Raw genomic sequence first — 24,936 nt, 5'->3', positions numbered from 1 at the left:
TTTGTGATTTCATTGATCACTTGTGATTTGTTTCTAAGGTAATTATTTTAAAAGAAAAGCATGCAACATAAACTGAGATATGTGATTGATTTGATTTCTTTGCTTGCATCAGTCGAGTGGAGTCATGGAAGTAAGTCCTGTATTTATACAAGCAATTAATCAGAATCTGCTGTTCTTTGTTATGTATCTGTCTTTGTGTGTGGGTGTGTGTGTATGTGTGTGTGTGTGTGTGTGTGTGTGTGTTGACCAGAAGAGCAGTGTACACCATCTGTTTCCACACATCACTGTCAGTTGTAAAAGATGGCTGTGGGCTGGTAGATTGGGGTGAAAAAAAAAAAAGATTAGATTTAGAACAAATTCATTATAGAGATTCTGTATTTTGTTTTCTTTCTTTACTGGAGCACTTTTAGTGGATGGGGTTTCTTCTGTTTGTATGATTTTTGTGATCCTTTGGTTTTGAAATCTACTTGAAATATCTTTTTCTTTTATTTTTCTGGGTTTTTTTTTGACCCCCCCATCACAAAAAAGGAAAAAATCTGAATTGTGGATTTTTTTTTTCTCAAAGCACATTTCTTCATAGGTTCATATTTCTCTCTCTCTCTCTCTCTCTCTCTCTCTCTGTATGTGTGTGTGTGTGCGTGTGTGTGTGTGTGTGTGTGTGTAAAGCAATCCAAAGAATACTATATATTTTTTTAATTTAAAAAGTCATGGACTTGATTTTGCTTTTGCAGTGCTGTTTTGCCTGTTTGAATTGTTGCTTACGTGACTGTCACAGAAGTGTGCTTTCTCTGTTATCATCGTGTACTCAGTGGTCAGTACAGTGTTCACAGACATTTAAAAGTGTAGTCCAGAGTTGAGCTGTCTTGAGATGTAAAGCTGTGTTTATAATTGTTGTCTTTGCAGGGTTGCAATCAAGCAGAACTGTGAACTTGTCAGAAACTAGAGTTTAAGTTCATAAACACAAGTTTTGTTGTAACACATGTTTTTTCTTCATTTTGAAATCTGTTTTGTTGATTCTTTTATTATATTTCTTGTATCAGTTTATATTGCCATCTATTGTTTTTATTATTATCATGATTATCATTACCATCATCATTTTATTTATATTGTTAATGCTGTTTATTGTTATGTACATGTATATATATATTTGTATTTATCATTTGACAAGCATACTCACCAGTGCTGTTAAAGAGATCAGTGAAAGAGCAGCTGTGTTAACCCAGTCGGTTTTTTTTCCATTATCTTCTGTACTTGTCCTGCAATCGCTGTTTAATGATTTATTTTTTGCTTCTTTTAACAGTCACTGTATCTGTACCTTTGATTCTTTTGGCTCTTGGAGGAGATCTTTTGTTTGACTTGGGTTACTTGATTTTCACTAATAAACCAGCTCCTGTATCTTTTTTTCAGTAAGTGTGTGTGTGTATATATATATATGGAAAAGCATTCCACAGAAAAATCAACTAATGAAGTTAGATCGAATGCCAGTTTTAGTTTGATCAATGGCAAATGCGGCAAAATGAGGTGTGACAGAAAACAAAGAAGAAGGGTGAGATGGATTGATTACATTGAGAGAGAGTATGTATGTATGTGTGTGTGTGAATCCACATTGATATTTGACACCTGAATTTTCTCATAAACTACTGCATCTACCAACATGAAATTTTAACTTGTTTATGAATACAGTGTATTGCTTTGATTTAAAAAAAAAGGAAAAAAAAAAGTTGTATTATTTAGTATATGCTGACATAAGAAATGTTTATGTAACTGCCCTGAAAGTTTAGTTTGTCAAACTTCTTCATGTATTGATCATGATGATTACCATGACAGTGTCATTTAGATGAAAATTATTATGATTTTCTATTATTATTGCTGTTCTGATTATTTGATGTAACAATTACACAGGTAGTTTGCAGCACACACATTGTAATTACTACACATTATTGAGAATTCCAACTTGAATCTTATAGGGCATGAACATATAATTGTCATCATTATATTTGTCAGTTTGGTTTTGCTTTTAATATGCTTTTTTTCATTTACAAAGATAAGAAAGTGTATTTTGGTGTACATGTGTCTGTGTATATGTTTATTTTTTAAGGAATGCTGTCTGCCCTATCAGGTGGATATTTTCATCTTTGATTATTGAACGCTACAACATTTTATATTAATTTTACAATAGCTGTATTTTTGAAGGAAGCACCCATTTAACATAATTATTGTGGAAAAAAAAAAAAAAGAAGAAAAGATAAATGAAACGCAGACACTTTTTTTCTTTTTCACTAAGGACAGTGAAAGGTTTTAAAAAGCTATGATATTGATTCTGAAAGCTCGTTTAGCCTGTCCACTAAAAATGGAAGTTTGTTTTCTTCTTTTTCTTCTCTTGTCCCCTTTTTTTTCTCTCTTGGTTATGTGCATGTTTGCATGTTTTTTGTGTGTTGGGCTTTCGTAGAAGGAGTTCTGTATTTTCTGGGCAACAGGGCAACACTACAGCAAGCTGTGAAGTAACTTGTTCTCATTCCTTGGTTTGATGCTGTCAGCGTGCTAAATGAACTGTTCTCTTTGTGCTGTGAACAGCATGCTTGCCAAACCGCAGATGCCAACAGAGATAGAAGACCCAGCGTCACCGTTTCAAATGTGCCGCATGCTGCTGGACCAGATGGGCTTGCTGTCCTGGGAAAAGAGGTCAGTTTTCTGTGGAATTATTCAGTCAGTAGATGTTATTGATGAAGATAACATTGACGAAGACAGTGAAGTTTGACAGTTGTGATACTGATGATGACTAAGAAAGACAGGTGTTCATACTTCTGGGCTAATTGGCTTGCATGTGTCCATGTGTGTGTGTTCAGAGAGTGCATTTGTGTGTGTGTGTGTGTGTGTGTGTGTGTGTGTGTGTGTTTATCTCACAAAAAATCTGAAGTGCTGCATATTCTTCATCAGCAGACTTCTTATGTTTGAGCATTTGGCATATACATCTCATTAACGTAATGTAAATTGTTAATTTAATTGAATGCACTTCTCCAGAACCAGGGGAAGAACCCTTCATGATGTGTTGTTCACAATAGATGGTTGGTTGAGCTGCTGTCAAACATGGTCCTCATGGTGTTGGAGTTATTTGAGCTCTACTTTCATCTCTCTTTTTTTTTTTTTTTTCAAGCTTTTATATTTTTTTGCCATTCAAACCGTTTCCTTTCACAGTATATGTTAACTTTGATTCCTTGGGTGGAGTTGGCTGAGTGAAAAGATTTATAGAATGAAAATTGATAACTGCTGAGAATTATTAGAGCAAACTGGAAAAAAAAGAAAACAACAACTGTGGTGTAAAGCCTATGTCTGCGAAAATGCTGACAACATTTAAACATCTGTTGCTTTGCTTTTTCAGGTGTCACTTTGACCTGCTGAAAAAAAGTGACAAGCTGTTGAGGGAGCTGAAAAATTTGGATGTACAAAGATGGTGAGTCATTCGATATTGATAGACATTTTAAGAACTGGGATAGATTATACATTACCACTGCAATATTTTACCACTGCGATAAGTTTCAATTTGATTTGACCTCCATTTACAAGACTGCATGCAGTTGTCTTTGTCCCTCCCTCCCCCCTTCCCCCTCCCCAGTGGTTCAAGGCCATGAAGTGTTGGGAACGTTTCTGTTTTTGATGCATTTGGTTTAGATGCTGACTTTTTTTTACTCTTATTTTCTTTGTGGTCATGTTTTGTGACTGGTGTAAGAAAAGTTGAAGGGCACATTTGCTGTGGTTGAGTGAGTGACCTGGTGGTATGAGAGCTTGACACATTGGAGGAGAGTCTTGTCCAGACTTCCAGACAGTAACAGAACATGAAAATTTATTTGACATTTGCTATGTCACTTGATTTCACTTCATTGAAAACATAGGCAGTCATGCCTATCAGCCTTTTTTATATATATTATATTGGTAAGAAAAGAATGTACACTTGCGGTGGATGTCCCCAGAATGATTATTTGCTAAAGCGTCATTGGCAACTGAATGAGTGCTGACATCCTGAGCACAAAATGCAAGTATTGTCATCCCTCCCTCCATACAGCGCAGCACAACACAACACAACACAACACAACACACATTCAAAATATGTTGAATCAGAACATTCACAAGTGTTTGACTTTCACAGCTTTCTTTACAGGCAAATCCTCACAACATCACAACATTTATACTTCAGCAAATTCTAAATTGCCAAATTTGTTTTAACGTGGCAGTTGGGAAAAGATGTCCTATCTTTGAATGTTGGTGTGTTTCAGCCGAGAGACCCACAAGATTGCTGTGATATATGTGGCTGCAGGCCAGGAAGACAAGAACTCCATTCTGTCCAACAGCGGAGCTAGTCGTGCCTTTGAAGACTTTGTCGCTGGTCTGGGGTGGGAGGTGAGTGTCGAAAATGGAGTGTTTCAGTGCATTGTTGGGAGTGATTTCGTATCTTGTTTTGGTTAGGACAGTCATTATAACCATGCTTTGTTGTATGGGTCATGTTTCTCAGCTGTCTTTGGGAGTGATTTAAAGAGATGATTAGTTTCTCAACAAGTGATTTGCTTTCTGAATGTCAAGGTGTAACTGAACAAAGATTTATACAAGGTCTGACCAGCATATTGGGTAGGCGTCTGCTCCATTATAAAATATGTATATATTTTTGAAGCTGATGCACTATAGCATTTATAGATTCTTACAAATGAGAGAAGTATATGAATCAGTTCTCACGCTTTGACACCTTGAAATTGAAACTGAACTTCTGAGAGCATACATTGTTAACAGAGTTTGACATGGGAACATTCTGTGAGTATTGTAGATAGTGTTGTTGTAATCAAAGATGTTTTTTATTGTAGTGGAAGAAATGTTCAACCTTGATTGAGCTTAGAGCACAGACAGCTGTAGTTTTTTGTGCTTAGATTGACTGTATCAAGGCAGAGAACTGGATCATATTCCTAGTCCAATTAAGTCAGGGTGCTTTGTGCATTAACATAGTATGGCTGCATACATGGCGGGGTAAATAAACAAAACGGTCATACACGTCAAATGTTACATGTCTGTCTGAGTGCATATATGTATGCGTGCCTGAAATCTGAATGACACAGGAAACGAATGATGAGTGCCCAATGGCAGCTGTCAGTCGGCTGTACCCAGGTAGGCAGCCTGTCGTGCAAATGACCCATGTTTGTAAAGCACTAAGAGCTTGGTCTCGGACTGAGGATAGGCGCTATGTAAGTATCCATATCATTCATCATTTATTGATTCATTAAGTCTGCGCTGACTGAAACAAATGCTGCTTTCAGGTGGACCTGGAAACGCACCAGGGGTTCCTGGGGGGACTGCAACAGAACAAGACGACAGGAGACACAGCGCCCTACTACGCCAACTCCACCTGTGAGGTGCTGTTCCACGTGTCAACGCGCATCCCCTGTGCCGGCAATGACTGGCACATCAAGGTCTGCGTTGATTGCTCTGCTGGTGGTGGTGGGGGATGAGATGTTGAAAATGAAAGTTAGCTGTTGTTCTGTATAAGTTAGCTTTTGTTCTGTTCGAGTCGCAGTGTGTCTTGGAAGGTGAAATTATGTGGATAAGTATGACTGCTCTGTGTGTGGGCATTTGTATGTGCATGTGTGTGTTGCATTGTCTCTTGGAAGGTGAAATTTTGTGGATAAGTGTGACTGCTCTGTGTGTGTGCATTTGTATGTGCATGTGTGTGTTTGGATCCAGAGGCTGTGTACACGATACTATACTTTTTTTTCTCCTTAGTAGGTGTCCCCTAACATAGACTATTTCTGTTAAAGTACCGTTGTAAGACAACTAAGGCTATGAAATCAAGTTCTTACCTGTGCTGTAACTTGCCCTGGTTCATACTCCTCTGTACATTTCACGTTTTTCCTGTGGTCAGATGCGTCACTTGGGCAACGACGAGGTGCACATCGTGTGGTCTGAGCACTCCAGGGATTACCGGCGTGGCATCATCCCAACAGAGTTTGGCGACATCATCATCGCCATCTACCCCATGAAGAATGGACTCTTCCGTATCCAGATCAACAGGAAACCTGAGGTGCGTTTTTGTCTCTCTCTCTTTTTTGTTTTCTTTCTAATATTTTTATTTCTTTTTTGTTTTTTTTAATGTTTGTGTTTGTTTTGAATGTGAAGATTATATTTTGAAAGTGAACATGACTGTATTGTTTTGGGAAAAATGCAGGAGTTTTCTTGTTAAATGTTGAAGGAATACAGTACACAGTGAGATTAGTAGTGTTAAAAGTGTAGCAAACATTTCACATACTGTACGATTATGGATATGCGTTAGACCATAACCCCTCAGTTTTTCAGTCTAGCAAGTGTTCTTGCAAAGGCTACCGTGGGTCATGGTAAGTATATTTGTTGAACGTAATTTAGGGGAAAAAATTCCTTTCCTTCAGGTTTCAGTCTCATGGAGGTGCCAAAGCATGCAGACTGATCCCGTGTGTGCTCAGGTGTAAGTTAAGAAGCCCATGATGAACCAGGTGGTTTATTCATGCTTTTTATGCTCTTCATTTTGTAGAGTAAGCTTCAGCTACAGTTATTACCCAGGCAACAATTTATGCAACATTATAACACCTGCAGAGTGCGAACATAATACCTACATTGGACAATGCATGAAATTGAACAGGTGGTGGTTGACAGACCAGTGAAATAGCATTTCTTTCTTTTTCAGTTTAGAATGCTGTTTGTGCAGACAGTTGTAAACTGAAGTTGATTTGATTTAAAAATCATCATGTGAATATAAAGGTAGTCTCAGTTGTATGATTATTCAATTGAGCTTGTTTTTTTGTTTTTTTTTAACTTAATCAAAGCATACTGCAGTTTTTGTCTGAGATTTATGTGAACATAAAGGCAGTCTGTGATGTATATGATCACTTACTTGAGTATTTTGATTTCAGCATGCTGAATTTTATGACTGAGATGTATGTGTAATTATATAAAGGCAGTCTTAGGTATGTATGATTACTTATTTGAGCATTTTATTAGCAATTTGCAAATTGCATTTTATCATTTGATTGCATAATCATTTTTACTTCCATTTATTATTTTGTTTTATTTTATTTTATTTATTTATCAGGGTATTAATACTATTGTTATTTCTTTTTAATGGAGACTTTGAGCAGTTTGGATACTGAGAATGTATTGTGGAAGCTTGTGATTTTTTGTTTATTTAATGATGAGACTCTGTGCTGTTCCGTGGATGAAACCATTTTCTCCAGGTGTTTTTTAAAAAATATTTTTATCAGCAAAAAAGTCAACAATGTATCTTTGAGAACAGACAAAGTATTATTGTACGGTGTGCACAGATCCCGTACTTTGGCCCCCTGTTTGACGGAGATTATTGTACGGTGTGCACAGATCCCGTACTTTGGCCCCCTGTTTGACGGAGATTATTGTACGGTGTGCACAGATCCTGTACTTTGGGCCCCTGTTTGACGGAGATTATTGTACGGTGTGCACAGATCCCGTACTTTGGCCCCCTGTTTGACGGAGATTATTGTACGGTGTGCACAGATCCCGTACTTTGGCCCCCTGTTTGACGGAGATTATTGTACGGTGTGCACAGATCCCGTACTTTGGCCCCCTGTTTGACGGAGATTATTGTACGGTGTGCACAGATCCCGTACTTTGGCCCCCTGTTTGACGGAGCCATAGTGGACCACCTGGTACTGCCGGGCTTGGTGCGGGCCACCGCCATCAACGCCAGTCGGGTCAAACGCTCCCTCATGCCCATTTTCCACGCCTTGTATCCTTGTTTTTGGACCGTGGTACTGGTGTAGTGTGTTGCATTGGCTTTGATGAATGGTGTGGTAAATTTTGACCATGGTACTGGTGTAGTGTGTTGCATTGGCTTTGATGAATGGTGTGGTAAATTTTGACCATGGTACTGGTGTAGTGTGTTGCATTGGCTTTGATGAATGGTGTGGTAAATTTTGACCATGGTACTGGTGTAGTGTGTTGCATTGGCTTTGATGAATTGTGTGGTAAATGTCTTCTTTTTTTCAATTTCTTGTTATCTGTATTGTTCTTACTTTTCTTCTTTTGTTTTCAATTAATGCTACAGTGTTAAGATTTGTACTTGCAGAGATATCCATCTCATATTTAGCAGCTGTATATATTTGCATTACGACATGACTTATTATAAGACTTTTCTTGTTGCCCTGTCCAATTCATTTTATTTGTAACAGGCTGTTTTCAAATGAAATACTGTTTAAACTAATTTGTATTTATTGTTGGAGAAAAGTTGGTACATGGCAGAACAAACTCGGTACACATGGTCAGGACATCTGAACAATGGAGGAAATATTTGAGTCAGAAATTGATTTGTCAGTATGCAAAGACTTTTTGAAAGCATGCTAATTGAAGGGGTAAAAATCCTTCTTAGAAAGGTTTCAGATAAAGAGAAGAGAAGAGAGAAAAGAAAGGAGATGCACACATGAAAAAACAACAACAGTGCCTCATCCAGTTTCCTTGACTCGATGTTAGCTACGAGGAGCGGGCCAAATGTTTGGAGTCCATCATCCAGCAGCACACAGAGAACACCACTTTTGAGGAATTTGCTGCCAACGTGTTTGCTCCCGTTCTGCCAAACAATGCCATAAGTAAGTATAACTTTTTTTTTTCTTCTTCTTTTTTTTGTTCACCTTTCTCTTCACGATAGTCATGCCAAGAAAATGACTGCCTTTTTAATACGGATTGAAGCAATCAGTGTGTTACAGAGCTGTCCTAATTTTCTGCACCATTTTGAAATTGAATGTTATGTTTGCAGGTAGTTTCAGAGGAATGTTTAATGTTTTCTTGGGATGAGGATAATTTTAAGGAAAGCGTAACATTTTGTGTTTTTGGCATTGTTGCTTGACTTATTCTTTGTAAAAATATGACATCAAATAAGATTTCTTTTTGCTGGAAAGCTAAGTTTCGATGATATTTTATTCTGAACAATAGACAGAATCCTACTGTGTGCTCTCTTGCAAGCTTATATTCACACACATCCACACTTACATGCCACACACTCACACACACACACACACACACACACACTCTCTCTCTCTCTCTCTCTCTTGCACATACACAAACATGAAAATAAAAGAAAGTGCTAGTTATACCAGTTGATACGCTACAATATGCAGCTGGTTGTGAATCTGTTTTTATGTTCTTTTCTTTTGGCAATGATGGTGTTGTGATGGTGGTCTTGTTTATTCTCCCTTCCATAGTTTACCAGTGATGTAAGTGATTTGCAGATATTGAGTTTTTTTTTAACTTTCCTGATTTTTTCTTTCATTATTGTTTTTCATTATTATCATCTTGTCACCTTGTTCATCTGTTTTCCCATATTTACGAACTTTCATGTGGAGCTTTGAGGTTACAGTATTTACTTATTTCTGTTTGACTGTTTGTTTACTTTTGTATTTTTTGGGCATGTGTATGTTGAAGACTCTCACCCCATCAGAGTTGATATATAAATTGTGTCACCACACCCTCACTGTTCATCTTGTCTGCACCTCTGGTCAGCTGAAAGCCCTTAGCCCTGTATGAAGTGTTGCCAAAAAGACTGAGTTATTCTGAATCTGCTTCGAAATATTGAATGAAATGACACTGAATTGCAGTCAGTGGAACAGGGTGTGTGTATGAACTGGGAAACGTTTGTCATTGTGCAGTGGACGATCACTTTGGGGTTACTGAAGGAAAAACTACAACAACAAAAAAAAGCTCCACACATTTCTGTATGTCTCATGTCATGCACTGTTCATCATTTTGCACATAAGTTTTTAGCGATTGATTCCAAGGAGTTTGTGACTCTCTTTCACTGACTCGGGACACAAGCATGCATGTGCACATCCTCTAATATCACTTACAGTTGAAAGAAATAAAGTTGAAGACGATGACTACTACTACACCACATGCATGCACACATGCATGCAGAGGTAGATGCATATACACATGTATGCACATAGCCATTTGTGCGCTCAGATATGCATACGATCAAAAGATGATGTGCTCTTCGAATGTGCAAGAATCTGGATTGCTCATCTAGTTATGTGCTATTGCTACTGTGGCATTTAATTGAAATAATTTTGTTTTGTTATTTCCGCTTGGCATTTGATTGGAATACTAATGTGTGTTTGGTACCTGCAACTGTAGGTGAAGGTTTGGGACTGAGCTGTCGAGGAGTGAGGGGGAAAAAGTGCACTGATTTGTATTGACAGCATTTTAAAAAATACTTACGAATCTTCTTTGTGGTCTGCTTGCACCTATGCATGACTGACACACAGATAACTGCTATCTGGAACATGGTTCATGAATGAATGATAGGATGCGGATAGCACAGACCTGTCATGCTGTCTTTAAGCGACATGGATCTCCATAGCATCATCATTGATGCATCTGTGATTTTAAGCTCTTGTTGCAGAGGGAAAATTTTTTCCAAATCTGTACCTTTTCACAGTAGGGGGGAGAGAAGAAAAGAAAGAAAAAAAAAAGAACCCAACAGAAAACTTTTTAAGAATTACAACAAGATCTCAGCCACACATACATGTTTTTTTTTAATACTTTTAATTTTTTTTTTTTTTTTTAAGCTGCCCCTTCTTCTGCTGTCCCATGATGGTAACTTATTGTTCTCTGAATAAGAAATATCTTTTCAGTAAAGGTCAACAAGAGAACAAGAAACCTGAACATCTGTTGTGAATTATGAGAATCATTACATAACACACGTGCTGTCTTTGCTGCAAATGATGAGGATACTTGCACATATAAGTTACTATTGAAAATGAATGTGATTTTCTGCCCCTTGTTCCATTGTCTTTCAATTTACATCTGTTTTGTTTTCTTCTTTGATCTCATGTCATCTTTCAGTGTTAGCCTTTGAAGGACATCATGATTTTCTCATGGGGAGGGTGTGGGGTAGGTGAAAAGAAAAAGATTGTGAGAAATAGTGAAATAATAATGAGAAGTAAAGGTCTGTGAGAAGTAAAAAAGAATAGAAACGCAGGTTTTTGAGAAGCAAAAGATGATATAGAAAAATTTAGGGCTATGGGAAGTAAAAAAACAAAAAAACAAAAAAGGTTTGTGAGAAATGAAAAAATAATTTGAGATACTATGTAGATCTGTGAGAAGTAAAAAAAAAAAAAAAAAAAAAAATTAGGAAAATATGTTTGTGGGTCAGGGTGGAGATCAGGTCGTTGCAAAGTTGTGACGAATTTGAAGTTGTTTGCGACAAGCACTTGGGGTGTTGTTCAGTCACTTGTGTGCCTCATGATGAATAGAACTGAACTGGATGTGTGTTTCCTCATCCTTCAATGTAGAGTGTCCATTTCCCTCAGGTCTTCTCATATCCATCTGTGTGTGTGTGTGTGTGTGTGGCCTAGTGTGTTTCTTTTGGTGTATAGTGATTCCTGTTTTTTTTGTTGTTTTTTTCTGAACCCCCTCTCTAGGTGAACCTGCAAGAAGAGTAATTTGTTTTGTTTATTATTGTTTGAGTAAGCTTTCCGTGAGTGCTTTGTGTATTTCCAGAACACTTTAGAAGAAATGAGTTAACCAAGACATGCATGATTCCAGTTCCTGGAGAGAAGTTTAAAATGCTTTGTTGTATGCTCTTTTGTGGGGTTTTTTTTTAATGCTTGCTTGTCCAGCTACAATTTGCTCAGATGTTAGTTACCATGATAATCTTTGAGTTTAGTGGCATCTGTTACATTTTCAGCAAAAATCTTCAGAAACTGAGTAGGTGTAAAAAGATGTGTTTGATACTGAACAGTAGGGGAATAGACTGATTTGGAAAAGGTCAACAACAAAGAGAGAGGTTCTCTGTTTGTTTGTTTTTTTGTAGTTGTCACTGTGACAACCATTTTATGATTGATATCAGTTTGAATCTTGTCGCAATACTACAGGTAAACTCCCAACAAATACCACATAGTCCAGATTATAGTAATGTTTTTTTTCTTGGTTTAATGGTTGAGTTCAGATTGTAATTGAATCTGCTATTCAGCCTGATGACTTGTGAGTTCAGCTTTTTCACGCTTTGCAAGCAGTTCATGTGTTTGTGTAAAAAGAGTGTAACACTCCTGTTTCTTTCTCTTTTAATTTAGTTTGGGGATTCCAAGGTTGGATGTAATGTCTATGCTTAAACATGTACATGTCTTTTAAGTGTATATCTTGTGTTGATGTTGAAAGCTACATTACCGCACAGTAATTTCTCTTCAGAGACGATTAAGTTGACTTGTCTTGACTTGACTTCTAATTAAAAAGAAATAAAACAAAATAAAAGAAAAGAAAAATTACTTTCTCTTAAAGGTTATTACATACTTACATCAACAGCAACAACAAATAAAGCTGTTGGTGTAGACATTCTGGTTTGCCGACATCGTGCAGAAATGAAGCAAAGTTTTTGTTCATTGTTATTCTGATGATGACGATGACGGTTGCAACAGAAATCTGCTGACATATTGTAGAAACGAAACAAAGTTCTTCATCAATACTCTGATGATGATGATGACAACAACGACAAAGACAGTGGTAAAGAAGACTGCTGCCCGTTGTTGCAGTCTCTGACGTGTTCCTGCCCTCGGAGCCCAGCAACAGCAGCCTGTCGGAGGTGCTGCAGGCTGAGACGATAACGGCGACCACGGCTCAGCTGTCACCCAGCACCGGCCGCCAGAGAGGTAGGCGTGTTCAGTCCGCTCTCTGGCAGAAGGGACTCGACAACCTCATTTTCTTGTAACCCTGCCTACTTTTAAACTAAAACCACAGCACTAGTGCTGCCCGCTCAGAGTTTATTGGACTCTACCCCTGGTACTGTTGCGTGGTGACGCCGCTCCCAACTTGTGGTGATGGGGCTAGACCGTGTAATGTGTGTGTGTGTGGGCGTGTGCGCGCACGCGCGCGCGTGTGTGTGTGTGTGCGCGCGCGTGGTCATGAGCGAATGAGAGACAGAGAGAGGAAAAGAGAAACTGTGTATGTGTCATGTGTATATGCCTCAGTGTGTTATGTGGATGTGCAAAGGATTTGTGGGATGAAGTGTTTGTAACATTGGGTATCTTTGGCTTTCCGATGCTTCTAGTTAACTGATGGCAGTTTTCTAACCAGGGCAGGTTTCCTTCACTGACTTTTTACATTTCTCTTTTTCCTTTATTTTTCAAGCTGAGATTTCCTCCTTGTTGACAGTAATATTTCTGCTTCTTGGTTAGGAATGGAGGAAGAAAAAAAAAAGTGCAGTAATGTCTCTCTTTCTCTCTCTCTCTCTCATCTTGTTCACTGCTTTGGGTAGTGTACCATGTTCAGGCATGCTCTGGTGTTGTGTCATTGGGAAAAACACTTTACTCTGATTTTCTTCACTCCACCCAGGTGTGAATAGGAACTTGACTTGGTTTGGGTAGGTTAAAACGGCGGAAGGAGAGAATTGGACCCTGCCCTCCTATGCTGAGCCCTAGACACAGTGGATATGAATTCACTGCCCTGATGCCCATAAAAGGCAAGGGGACATATAACCTGCTGCAATTATTGTGTGCACCCAGATTTGCTCTGCAGATGTGTTTTTTTATCTGTTCAGTACTTACTCCATGAAACTGGCAGGATGTTATCTGATGCAAATCTTCCTCCCCCTCTCCCCCCACACCCCCACCCACCAGCCTCCTCATTCCCGCTCCCTTGGAAAGTTGCCAGCTGTGGTTTGTTCTGGGGGAATTTCTGACTGCATCCCAGGCTTCAGCCTGGTGGCAATTTGCGCATCTGTGTGTGTATATGTGTGTACACGTATACATGGGTTTGGGTGTGTGTGTCTGTGTGTGTGTTGCTTTGTGTACATAGGCTTATTTATGTGTCATTGTGTGTACAGGCGAGGAAGCTAGTGTGAACCTGTTAAGCCTGCTTAAGAGTCTGTATGTCAGAGTAAAATTTCAAGTGTGTGCGCATCTGTGTGTGTGTGTGTGTGTGTGTGTCTGTGTGTGATGTTTTTGCGACCTTAGTGTGTCTGACACCTTGTTTGCAAGGTGTACAATAATGTTTGTTTCAGAAAGGAACGTCATACTGAAATGACTTGAATCTTTTTTTCTCCATCCCATATTCCTTCATTCTTTTATTTAGCTGGTGGTTCATCATCAGCATTAGAAAAGAAAGAAAAAAAAGTTGGCTGTTTTCCAGACAAAATCATTTATTGGCAGACTCCCACATTTATACAATTATGCTTCAATGCTTTATGATGATGTCTCCTGTTCCTGTTCAATTGCAACTGTGTGATCATACAGTTCTGTAATCAGCATGATGGCAGAAATAACCCTCAGAGTAAAGCTAAATGCTCTCCTTGCTCTCTTTCTGGCACATTCTTACTGCTCTTTGCAGCGTACACACACTGTTTTGGTCAGTAACTGTGCCAATATATTATCTGTATATATGTGTGCTGCCCTCTTTACCAGTTTTTTTGCTGTCAAACTGTACTATGCAGCGTATTGGAGAGGATTTTTGTCTGTGTGAGAAGGTCTTATGATTTTTCATGATGTGTAGCTTCCCTGCATGATGTTATTGATATCAGAAGTCTCAGTGAAAAGCTTTCTTTTTTCTTTTCTTTTCTTTTTATTCTAATAATTAAAAAAAATTTTTTTTATAAGGGATGTTAGTGGTTTGAATTTGGATTATTTTTCTATAGATGACGTTTGATGACTGTTTGATTTGATCTGATTCATTGTGCCAGTCATCGTCACCGAATGACCGGGAAGCAACATGTCATTTTTCATCAGATACCTCTCTCTCTTCCTTCCACCTCCCTGTCCTGATTCTCCCGCACCTTTCTCCCCTCCTCTTATTTGTCTGTACCTCTCTTTTCTCTCTCTCTCTCTCTCTCTTTCTCTCCTCTCTTTCTTTCTTCTGTCGCTGATTTTACCCCTCGTCCTTGCGCTCAGTTAAGCATCAGTGATATTCTCCCCATACCGGTTGAGTAGCATCTCTTTGTCCTTGTTTGATGACATGTTTTGTACGTGTGTGTACAGTGTTCATGTGGTGTGCGTGTGTGTTTGTGTGTGTGTGTGTGTGTTGTCACTGTGTGTGTGTGTGTGTGTGTGTGTTTGATGTGTATGTGGTGTGTATTTGTGTATGTATGTGTGGGTTTCAAGTGGTGGGGTTTTTTTTGGGTTGTGTGTGTGTGTGTGTGTGAGATTTTTTTTTTTGTATCAGGGGCTGTGCTCCTTGGAAATGTTTGTGGTAAATCAGCAAGCATGGCTTACATTAATTGATGTGGTTTTTTTGTGTGTTTTTTCAATGCATTATTAGACCTAAACATTAAACAGAATATGCATCAATTGAAAAAAAACAACAGCAAACTGATGTGATTTGATTATGTTAACTCACTCCGGACGAATAGTTCTCTCCCTTGCTTTTCCTTTGTAAGGGCTAGGGAAAAAATCACAAAAAATACAAAACATAAAGTAACTGAATGAAACTCACTGTACTTGACCCACTGACCCCTCTCCTCACGTTGTGTGAACACCCACCCCCCTCCTCTTCACTGCTGTCAGAAGCTGAATCGCTATCAGTACCTACTTGCTGGTAGCTTTCTTCCCTTCATTCAGCGTCTTCATCATCATCGTTGATGTCGAAACCTTCAGTTTGAAACATTTCATCCACTTCAGCAGTGGTAAAAGCCGCTGTCGTGATCTAGTTTGCTCCAAAAATTTCCACTTTTATCGCCTGTGACGCCATTTTCGATACGTATGCAGATTAGCTTGTAGTGTGGGGTCCTGAACTCGCTGGCTCGCTGTGGAGTGTGTTGTTACGGAATCTCATGAAGAAACTTTCCATTCAACCCTTGACACGTTCGCAATGCCCGGTGTAGCTGCGATTGTTATGCTACCCCATGAAGAAAACGTGAAAAAAATTTTAATTGTCGAAACCGGTATAGCGTTCTGTCTTCCAGAACGCTACCTTACGTCAGGAATGCTATAGCATTCCATTGTCTGGAGTGAGTTGAATGGATGCTTTTTTTTTTTTATAATTTTTTTTTTTACTGGATTTGTCAGTTGAAACAAGAAACATTAGAGATTTCTTTGTTCATATCTAGCATCTGGTATTAAACAGCCAAATGGCACGGTGATAATGTCTTTTTTTTTTTTTTAAATCACGCAATGAAGAAAACGTTAGACAAAATACTCTCATGCAAATACTTGAAGGACATTTTTTATTCTTTGTAAGAATTAACCCAGAAATGTTTTGTGCCTTGATTCTTGTTGAGGTTTGACATTTAATCTAGACCACGTTGGAACCAGAGAAGAGACATTACAGCAGAAAGGATCATACCAGGTACACTGTTGTAAAGGACAAAATTTCATTATACTTATAGAATGGGGGGGGGGGGGGGGGAATGAACAGTTCATAGCAAAGACCAGGTTTGAATTTTTTTTTTCTGCAGTGCCAGTAGGTTTAGAGGGAGAATGATGTGAAGAAGTGCAACAAAAAAAAGAAGAAAAAAAAGAAGAATACTGTTGTTATGCTAAATTTGTTTAGTTAGGGACTTCTGCCTCTGATAATGAAGTTGAAATGCATCTGCACATATGCAGAGCACACATACACGCACACACGCACACATGCACACACACAAGCGCGTGCGCGCACACACACACACACACACACACACACACACACACACACACACACACATATATATATATATATATATATATATATATATACATACATACATATACACATGTATACAGAGATGCTTTTACTCAGAAATGTACAGGTACATGTGCATGGATGCACACACACACACACACACACACACACATATATATATATATATATATATACATACATACATATACACATGTATACAGAGATGCTTTTACTCAGAAATGTACAGGTACACGTGCATGGATGCACACACACACACACACTCACACACATACATAGAGGGGTGCATGCAGGCATGCACAAGCACTCTCACATGCAAACACAAGCATGCATGAGCACAATTTCTCTCTTTCTCTCTTACTGCTCCACATTGACACCAAACACACAAAGTGACCAGTCCTAAAGGTTATTGCAGGTAGTTACTGTGTTAATACTGTTCCGTAACAGTTAGTTGTTTTTTTAGGTGTTTATTTATTTTTTTTTAAATTTATTTATTATGTTTCATTTCATCATCATCTTCATCATACTTGATGGACTGGGTCTTTGGAAGAGACGTGAATGATGTTTAAAAAAAAAAAAAACAAAAAAAAAAACCGTTAAAAATTGTTCTGTGTGTATTTTCAACATTGAATACTGTATTATATCTTGATTGAATTTGTTCATTTTTTCATGCCATTTTCTTGTTGTTGTTGTTTTCTTTTTGATAAACTCATTTTACATTTTTTCCCAACATTGTTACTAACATCTGTACACAGAAGATCATTTTGGTGATTAAAAAAAAAAAAAAAAAAAAAAAAGATTAAAGGAAGGTGTGCAATATTTTCTCATTGTTATTTAAATGTGCCTGGAATCATGTTTTCATTCATGTTTGTTGTTTTGGATTGTGTTAAAACTATGGCTTTGGACATGATGACTCTGTATAGCAGGCAGCTTTTCTCATGTATGCTCTTTTTGTCCTGGTACATGATTGGTTACCAGTATCCATTGTTGAACCTGCTTGGACTGGCCACAGAGACCGTTTTGTTTGGATCCGACACTGTTGGTCGGGTTCTTCTGATTTGCAAAACAGATTTTGCTGACACCAGATTAACTCTTTCACTATCAGGTTCAGTGGTTTAGTTCATCACCATTTATCTTATTGTGTGGTGCTTCTATGTTTAGGTTTTAAATGATTGTAGTGAATATGTCTATGGAAGTGAGGAAAGAATAATTGCAGAGATCATCAAGACTGCATTGCATTTGATGTTGTTTTATTTTCCATTAGTTTTGGTCATTGTCATGTGTAAGAATAATTGATATTTTCCAGTTAAAAAAAAAAAAAGAAAAAAAAAAGATCCTCTCAAGTGTTGTGAAAAACAAGTGAAGTTTGTATCCCAGATAGATAAGCCTGCTAGTTTTACGTGTTCTCTTCCAGGCATGCACAAACAATGTTTATATGAACTTTTTGACACATCTTAATCTTTTTCCTTATTCTGAGTAGTGAATATGAGAGACTGATGCACCATTTATATTAAAGAATCTTTGGTGATGGTAGTAAAACCTCACAGAGAGACCAGTGCACAGTTATAGTGAAGGGCCTACTTGTGAATATCACATTCAGTCCAGAAAGTATGGTACACAATTTTTCTGTATTGTGTAAAAAAAACTATGATCGTGAATACATATGGTAGGACAGTAGTTGTAGGATAGCAAGGATAGGAGTGATGAAAAAATCCATTCTGGCAACATCAGCAAATATTGCATTCAGTAAATACTGTCGCTTTATGGGCAAATGATTCATTCTGTAAATTGGTGAAAAAATGTTTGAGGTGTGTGTCTGTAAATGTGAGAATGTATGTGCAGTATGTCAGTGCATGTGTGGTGTTATGTATGTTCAAAGCAAAGAATTAATTGCGTAGGGTTAGTTTAAGCATTTAAAAAAATTCTTATGAATCTGTGAAATCTGCTTCTATTGAATATGCCCAATTATGGGGCTGGACTTTGCACACCAATTTTGAACTAAAATGATAGAGGCAGTGAGTTAACGACAATGCTTTTTTTGGTATGATTAGGGTCTTACTTCTTCATTTTGTTTGCACGTTTGTACAGTTCATTTTCATTGTGAAATAGTCCTCCTTTCATTGACTGTTTGGAACATTGTCATATTAACTCTTTTTCATACTGATAGCTCCTGTGAAATAACATAAGAGCACTATGCCCCCAGATTTGTTGTCACAGATATTCAAGCACTTTGACAAACCACGTTCATTTTGTCAATAACTATGATCTGTTGTTTATACATTTCATTTTGTGAAAATTGATAATAAAATGTTCTTAACATCTGAAATCCTGTTTTGTTTGTGTATCATTGTGGAGTTTCTGTCCACCCCATGTGTTTGTAAAATAATATAGTTATTCACTTCAGTGAAGATTGGTTGGGACAGGTGTGTTGAAATGTCAAGTGGGTTGTCCATGTTAATCATCACGATCATGGTATATTGCAGTCTGACATTCGTCAAGAATTGCTGCCAGTTACGCATTCAGGTCTAGATGGGTCTGTAGCTTTTTGGGGGGGATTGAATTACGGAAATACTAGCACAAAGCAGTCATCTTTGTCCTGTTCTGCGCTGTATTTTGCAGTCTTTCATTCGTTTGTACTCTTTTAACTCATTTGTAACATTCATATTAACATACCTGGCTTAATGAGTAAACATTCCATGAATTGTATACCAAAATTATATTGACTGAATTAACATTCCTCAAATTGGGATGTATTTGGGGTTGTTTAGCATGTTGACATGGTTTACTGATAACTGAAATTGTGCCATCCTCTCAGAAAATCAGTCGTAAATGTGGCTGTTTGCCGTAAAGTAAATAATTTCATCACAAGACGGATTCAGGTTTTCATGTGAAGCTACCTGTTTAGACAAGATTTTAAAGTTAAATTTTATTTCCAAGGATTCTGTGAGGAATCTAGTCATTTGGAAACATTACAAAAGAAAAGAAAAAAAAGTTGGAATCTTATGACGGTCAAATTTGACCATGTCCTTTGACAATCATAAAGTAGTTCATGTGCATTGTACACACTTCATCAAAGAAAGCTATCCAAAATTGCGTTTTACTGGTGTTGCATCACTATTCTTTGAGTTTACTGCCTTGTCCAAGATCTGACCAACACATGCAGTTTATGATTTCAGATAATTAGATTGCAATAACAGTTCATTTTTTGGATGTATTGGGTTGTGGAAATCACCCTTCAGTTCTGTACTGAATCATTTTTTTCACTTTTGAAATACTGTTTAGTCTGATATCTACCTTTAGAACAAGGTGACCATTTAAGCTACATGTTATATAGGTGAATATATATTTTTCTTAATCCACAAAAGCAAAAATAAACTATTGCAATCTTGCATAGAGTTTGATCACATCAAAAGAATATTAATATTGATATTTTGGTCACATATAAAAGATTCTTCACCACAGAGGGGGAATACAGAACACAGTTCCCAGCAGCACGTGGCTGTTGACTCTGGAATGATCCCAAAAGGACTTGCTCACTTGCCAGTGGGTCACACTGCCTTTTCTTCCACTGAGAAGATCCTGCTGTCTCAGTATCTCATTTCACTGTCAGTACAGTGGATCAGGTTTAGTTTGCATGCAACACATTAGAAAATTCTCGGTGTGTTTGCATATATACTGAACCTAACTAACTTCTCTATGACACAGAGGAGTCAAGGATTTTCTAAAGCATGCTTTTGAGCCCATACCTTTGCCAACATGATATTATTAATCACGTCACAACAATGGCTCTTTTTTTTCCCGCTTCTCTTCTAATGGTGATGAATCCTTTAAAAATACGCACGACCCAGATAACAGTCTGGTTCACCATCAAAATCTGAAGCGATTGGTCCTTCGTCCATAGCCGATGCTTCCATGACATTTCAGGCAAAGCCATCCTTGACTTTTTGCAGACAGACAGACAGTCTGATGGAGGTATACAAACAAATGGGTGTTTTAAAGGTGATTTCTCCCAGTGCATAGGTAACTGAAGTTCCTCTCACTAAGTTGCAAAGTGTGTGTCACATTCTTACCTGCACAGACATCCTATATTTCTCACAGCAAAGCAAGGTGATTTTGATGTATGTAACACTTACAGCATGGACCTCTTACAAATATTAGTTTTCTGCAAACTGGCTTGTGTATTTAAATGATCCTGCTGTTATCAAAGGAAGTGACAACCCTTATGGGCACTTCATGGCTGTCAAACATGCACATGCACTTGCACACACATAGAAGAAGAAAGTGAAGTTTCTTACATGATAAAACAAAAATCCATTTTATTTACACAGTGTATTTTATGGTGACAGCCAGTCACCTTGTAATGCCTTGTATCAACTAACCATCACCTTTGGAAATGCAATGTCATCCTTCATTGTAGACTCATCAAGGAATAAACAGTCACTTTTTTAACCTTCATTTTGGTCCACCATAACCATGCTCATATTCCAATATGACCTTAACAACCATTTTCCCCACTGACACCAAAGGAGGAAAGTAGAAAGTCTTTACACCTAATGCAAGTCTCGACACAAAATAAAAGTAGAAAGTCATGACACCAAATGAAACTGGTGTTGACACCAAATGAAAGGAGAAATTCTTGACACCTAATAAAAGTAGAAAGTCTTGACACTGAATGAAACTGGTGTTGACACCAAATGAAAGTAGAAAGTCCTCGCAGCAAAGTAAAGTAGAAAGTCTTCACAGCAAAGGAAAGTAGAAAGTGTTCCTAAGTAGGGTCAGCTTTGTGGACTTAAGCTGAAAGGGGTCGGAGGAGAAGCATCCCCACACATTGACGACGTCAGTCAGGACCACCCTGCGTTGCAGTCTTGTGTTGTGACAGCGATGTTTGCCTCCTTGTCTGCAGTCACGCCCCACCCCACCGCCACAGGCGCTATATTCTGGTCAGGGGGACTCCGCCGCCACCCCAGGCCCAACAGCTCCGATTTTGACACCCTGTAGACAATAGCCGCTGCCTCTGTGTGTGCTGTGCAGCGCCGCCTGGAGGTACCGGTACCTTGCTTGCTGCTCGGGCCTGCTGTTTGCAATGTGTGCAGGGTGTCCGACTGGGCAAAGTGTGGCCTCTCATGATGCTTCTCACTGACATGCATGGACAGTTTGGATTGTGTTAGTTGTTGCAGTACGGTGGATGTTGATACTTGGTTTATTTTTCCAGTCTGGTTTATCTTCATTGTTGTCATGTATTGTGCTTATTATGCTTTGAGTTGTTGTTTTCTGAAAAACAAAAAAAACAACAACAAAAAAACCCTATCTTGCATTGATATGCTTGTTTACAGGGAAGAGTGTCATTAATGTGTGCATTTAGTTTTGGTTCCTTTATGTTGTTGGCAGTTTTATTTTCAGTGCATTTTTCCTTAGACGAGTCTTCACTGACAATGTAGTTCTTTGTTGTGTACATAACTTCATTTACCCTAATTTTTTTTTTCTTTTTGCAGTCTGTCATCATCAACACTTTATTTCATTTTGTTTTTTTCAAAAGACTCAAATAAATTTGTTTTTCTGATAAAAGGTGCTTTGGCAGTGTCCTTAATAATTTCATTTCCTTTTTTTTTTCACACAGAATAGGTTGTTTTAAAATCTACTGACACACACAAATGCCCATTGTTCTATAATGATGATAAGAAAAAAGTATTAACAGTAATGAAAAACACTGTTTCATTACCATCACAGGAACAGTACAGCACTCTTAGTTAAATGTTTACCAGCTGTCAGAAAGAAGAGGATTTTGTGTGTGTGTGTGTGTGTGTGTGTGTTTTGGCATAATTTTTTTGTTAATGCACACACCAATTTGTAAATGTTTGATTTTCAGTTCGGCGAAGTCTTCCAAATTTGCGTCCTGGTGAGGCACACAAGTTTGCTTGAGAAATAAACATGTAGCGCCAGAAGTACCATAGTTTGTATGTCACACATGGTACACCTTCAGTATTGGGGGATTTGTAGAAACAGTGTATACCAATTATTGAACCCACAGATAAGGTTTGGGACTAGGGGAACTTAACATTGAGAACTAACAAGATATTGGGTTGTGCTGTGAATGCATGTCTCGTGTAGATGTGAACACCTATGCTTTAGCATTGTTGAAGTTGTCGGCTGTGCCTATCATTGTCAGTTCCAACCTATAGAAAGTATTGTTTATAATAGTAAGTTTCATTGATTGCTTTCGTGAAGACATTCATCACATGAAAGCAGAAGCATCAACAAAATGAAGACATTTGAAAACCAGAAGTAATGTGAATTGCATTGTTGGGAGAATAATGTGCACAGTCAGAGGTTCAGAGAGTTTACAGAGATTCCTGTAAAAGCTCTGGCTTGGATTCTCTGCTCTTGGAATACAGTCGTCAAATTATGTTCAGGAGTAAGGGAAAGATGGGCAGATGTGTGAGATCAGTTTCCAAAATTAGAATAGTTTAACAATGACACGCAGTGCTTTTTTATGTCATACTTTTGGCGTTACAATCAACAGTATGATTTAACAGCAGATTTGGAAAGATTCTATAAGGTAAATTTCTCAGTAAGGCAATGCAATGAATTCAAGTTGTTATCACTCAGCACTTTTTATTGGTGATTATGTTGTTATTCAGTCTCTGGAGTGATTGCTTTTTGAAAAAGAAATTAGTTTATTGAATTTGCTAGTAAAGATGTTTTCTTTGAGAGAGTGTGTGTGTATGTGTTTCTTTTTTCTTTTTCTTTTTTTCTTTTTTTCATCCCGAGACCTTGAAAGCCCAAGTGATGATAACCAGACTTGGTTTTCTCTGTGCACTTCAGTTATGCTCACATTCACATTGTTGCTTTGGGGGCACATGCAGTGTCATTTCACTTCTTTTTTGACTCACTTGTGTAAACAAAGTGAGTCTATGTTTTAACCCGGTGTTCGGTTGTCTGTGTGTGTGTGTGTGTGTGTGTGTGTGTCCGTGGTAAACTTTAACATTGAGATTTTCTCTGCAAATACTTTGTCAGTTGACACCAAATTAGGCATAAAAATAGGAAAAATTCAGTTCTTTCCAGTCATCTTGTTTAAAACAATGTTGCACCTCTGGGATGGGCACCAAAAAAAAAAAAAAAAAAAAAAAATGAAGCCTAATTATATGCAAACTGCATTTACTGTTATATTTATATTTTTTGTATTCTCTAAACTTGGCACTTTGATCTGATATTCTGACCCAACAACAAGAGTAGTCATTATTATCATTTTTTGTTCAAACAGGAACTTCTTTTGCTAAGCATGGAAGATTTATTTATTTTGCAAACGTTTTGGTGTAGATAGTAAAAAGGGGAAAGTACTCTGTAATTAATGCTAGGGGAGTTAATTTGCTTTAAACTGATCTTTCTCATCTTAAACATTACATTTTGAAATTATACTCAATATATAAAAAACTTGGATTTTTTTTTAAGTGTATCACAAGTGAGTCTTGAAGGCCTTGCCTCTTGTTTTTTTTGTTGCAAATTTTGACACACATCTGTTGGGTATTAACCCATTCACACCATCACATCACTTGTCACACGGAGTTTTGTTGTTGTTGTTCACGTTTTTTTGTTTTCTTTTATTGAATGTGCATTTATGTTACTGTGTCCATGGATTTGCTTGATGGACACTGATTCATCACAGTGCATGATCATATGCATGTGTCTTGTTTTATTGTGAGTTGTTTTTTTTTGGGGGGGGGGGCTAGGGGGACAGGGGGTGTCAGCGTTTTTATTGTTTTTATTATTTTAATCTTAAGACACGATCATATTCTACAATTCACCTCATGTACAGTATTGTATTGTATTCATGTAGAATGTTTTGTAAGTTCATGGAGCTGCACAATAGGAGGAGAAAGAACTCGTACGAAATTCGTGCTTTCAGAGATGGTGAGTTGAATGTTAACCAGTATGCGGCACGTCCTAATAGTTGTTACAATTTGTTGTTCTTCTTCAGTTTGATTTCAAATTTGTTGTCATGCTTCAGTTGATTTGTGCATAAATGTTGAACAAACTCTTTTTTTTTTTTTTTTTTTTTCTTTTAAGTTGTAAAGTTGGTCAAAAGAAACTGTCTAGGGGATGATAAACTGGTCTGTGGACTTGCACGCTCTCTGCATGTGTGTAAAATGAAAATTACATCCATTGGGTATATCACAGAGCAAGAAAAGCAAAAAGGAGGTGAGGTTGAGAGATAGTAAAGCTCCATTCAGTCAGTGGCAGTGCGTCCTTTTTTTCTTGGGGCATGGGGGGGAGAGAAGAGAGCACTCTTCAGAATATTGGAAA

At 37.8% G+C, this 24,936-nt stretch overlaps 1 protein-coding gene across 10 annotated transcripts in view; it reads left to right on the top strand.

Annotated features, from left to right (window-relative positions):
* The window catches only part of LOC143281300 (ral GTPase-activating protein subunit alpha-1-like), a 99,092-nt gene that overhangs the window by 61,031 nt on the left and 13,125 nt on the right, over positions 1-24,936 (top strand). For 4 of the 10 annotated variants that reach the window (XM_076586467.1, XM_076586472.1, XM_076586471.1 and 1 more), the window contains 11 exons: positions 113-130; positions 2,575-2,682; positions 3,380-3,451; positions 4,272-4,395; positions 5,298-5,450; positions 5,900-6,058; positions 7,641-7,768; positions 8,509-8,624; positions 9,681-9,746; positions 12,561-12,677; positions 22,502-22,531. In XM_076586467.1, coding sequence (XP_076442582.1) covers positions 113-130; positions 2,575-2,682; positions 3,380-3,451; positions 4,272-4,395; positions 5,298-5,450; positions 5,900-6,058; positions 7,641-7,768; positions 8,509-8,624; positions 9,681-9,746; positions 12,561-12,677; positions 22,502-22,531 — 1,091 coding nt within the window. Of the gene's footprint in view, positions 1-112; positions 131-2,574; positions 2,683-3,379; positions 3,452-4,271; positions 4,396-5,297; positions 5,451-5,899; positions 6,059-7,640; positions 7,769-8,508; positions 8,625-9,680; positions 9,747-12,560; positions 12,678-21,538; positions 21,679-22,501; positions 22,532-24,936 lie in introns of all 10 variants that reach the window. The other 6 variants (XM_076586470.1, XM_076586465.1, XM_076586468.1 and 3 more) reach the window with 6 other exon arrangements.

This window comes from Babylonia areolata, chromosome 4 (genome assembly GCF_041734735.1).
Source record: "Babylonia areolata isolate BAREFJ2019XMU chromosome 4, ASM4173473v1, whole genome shotgun sequence".
Taxonomy (NCBI): domain Eukaryota; kingdom Metazoa; phylum Mollusca; class Gastropoda; order Neogastropoda; family Buccinidae; genus Babylonia; species Babylonia areolata.
This window is presented reverse-complemented; position numbering and strand designations above follow the sequence as displayed.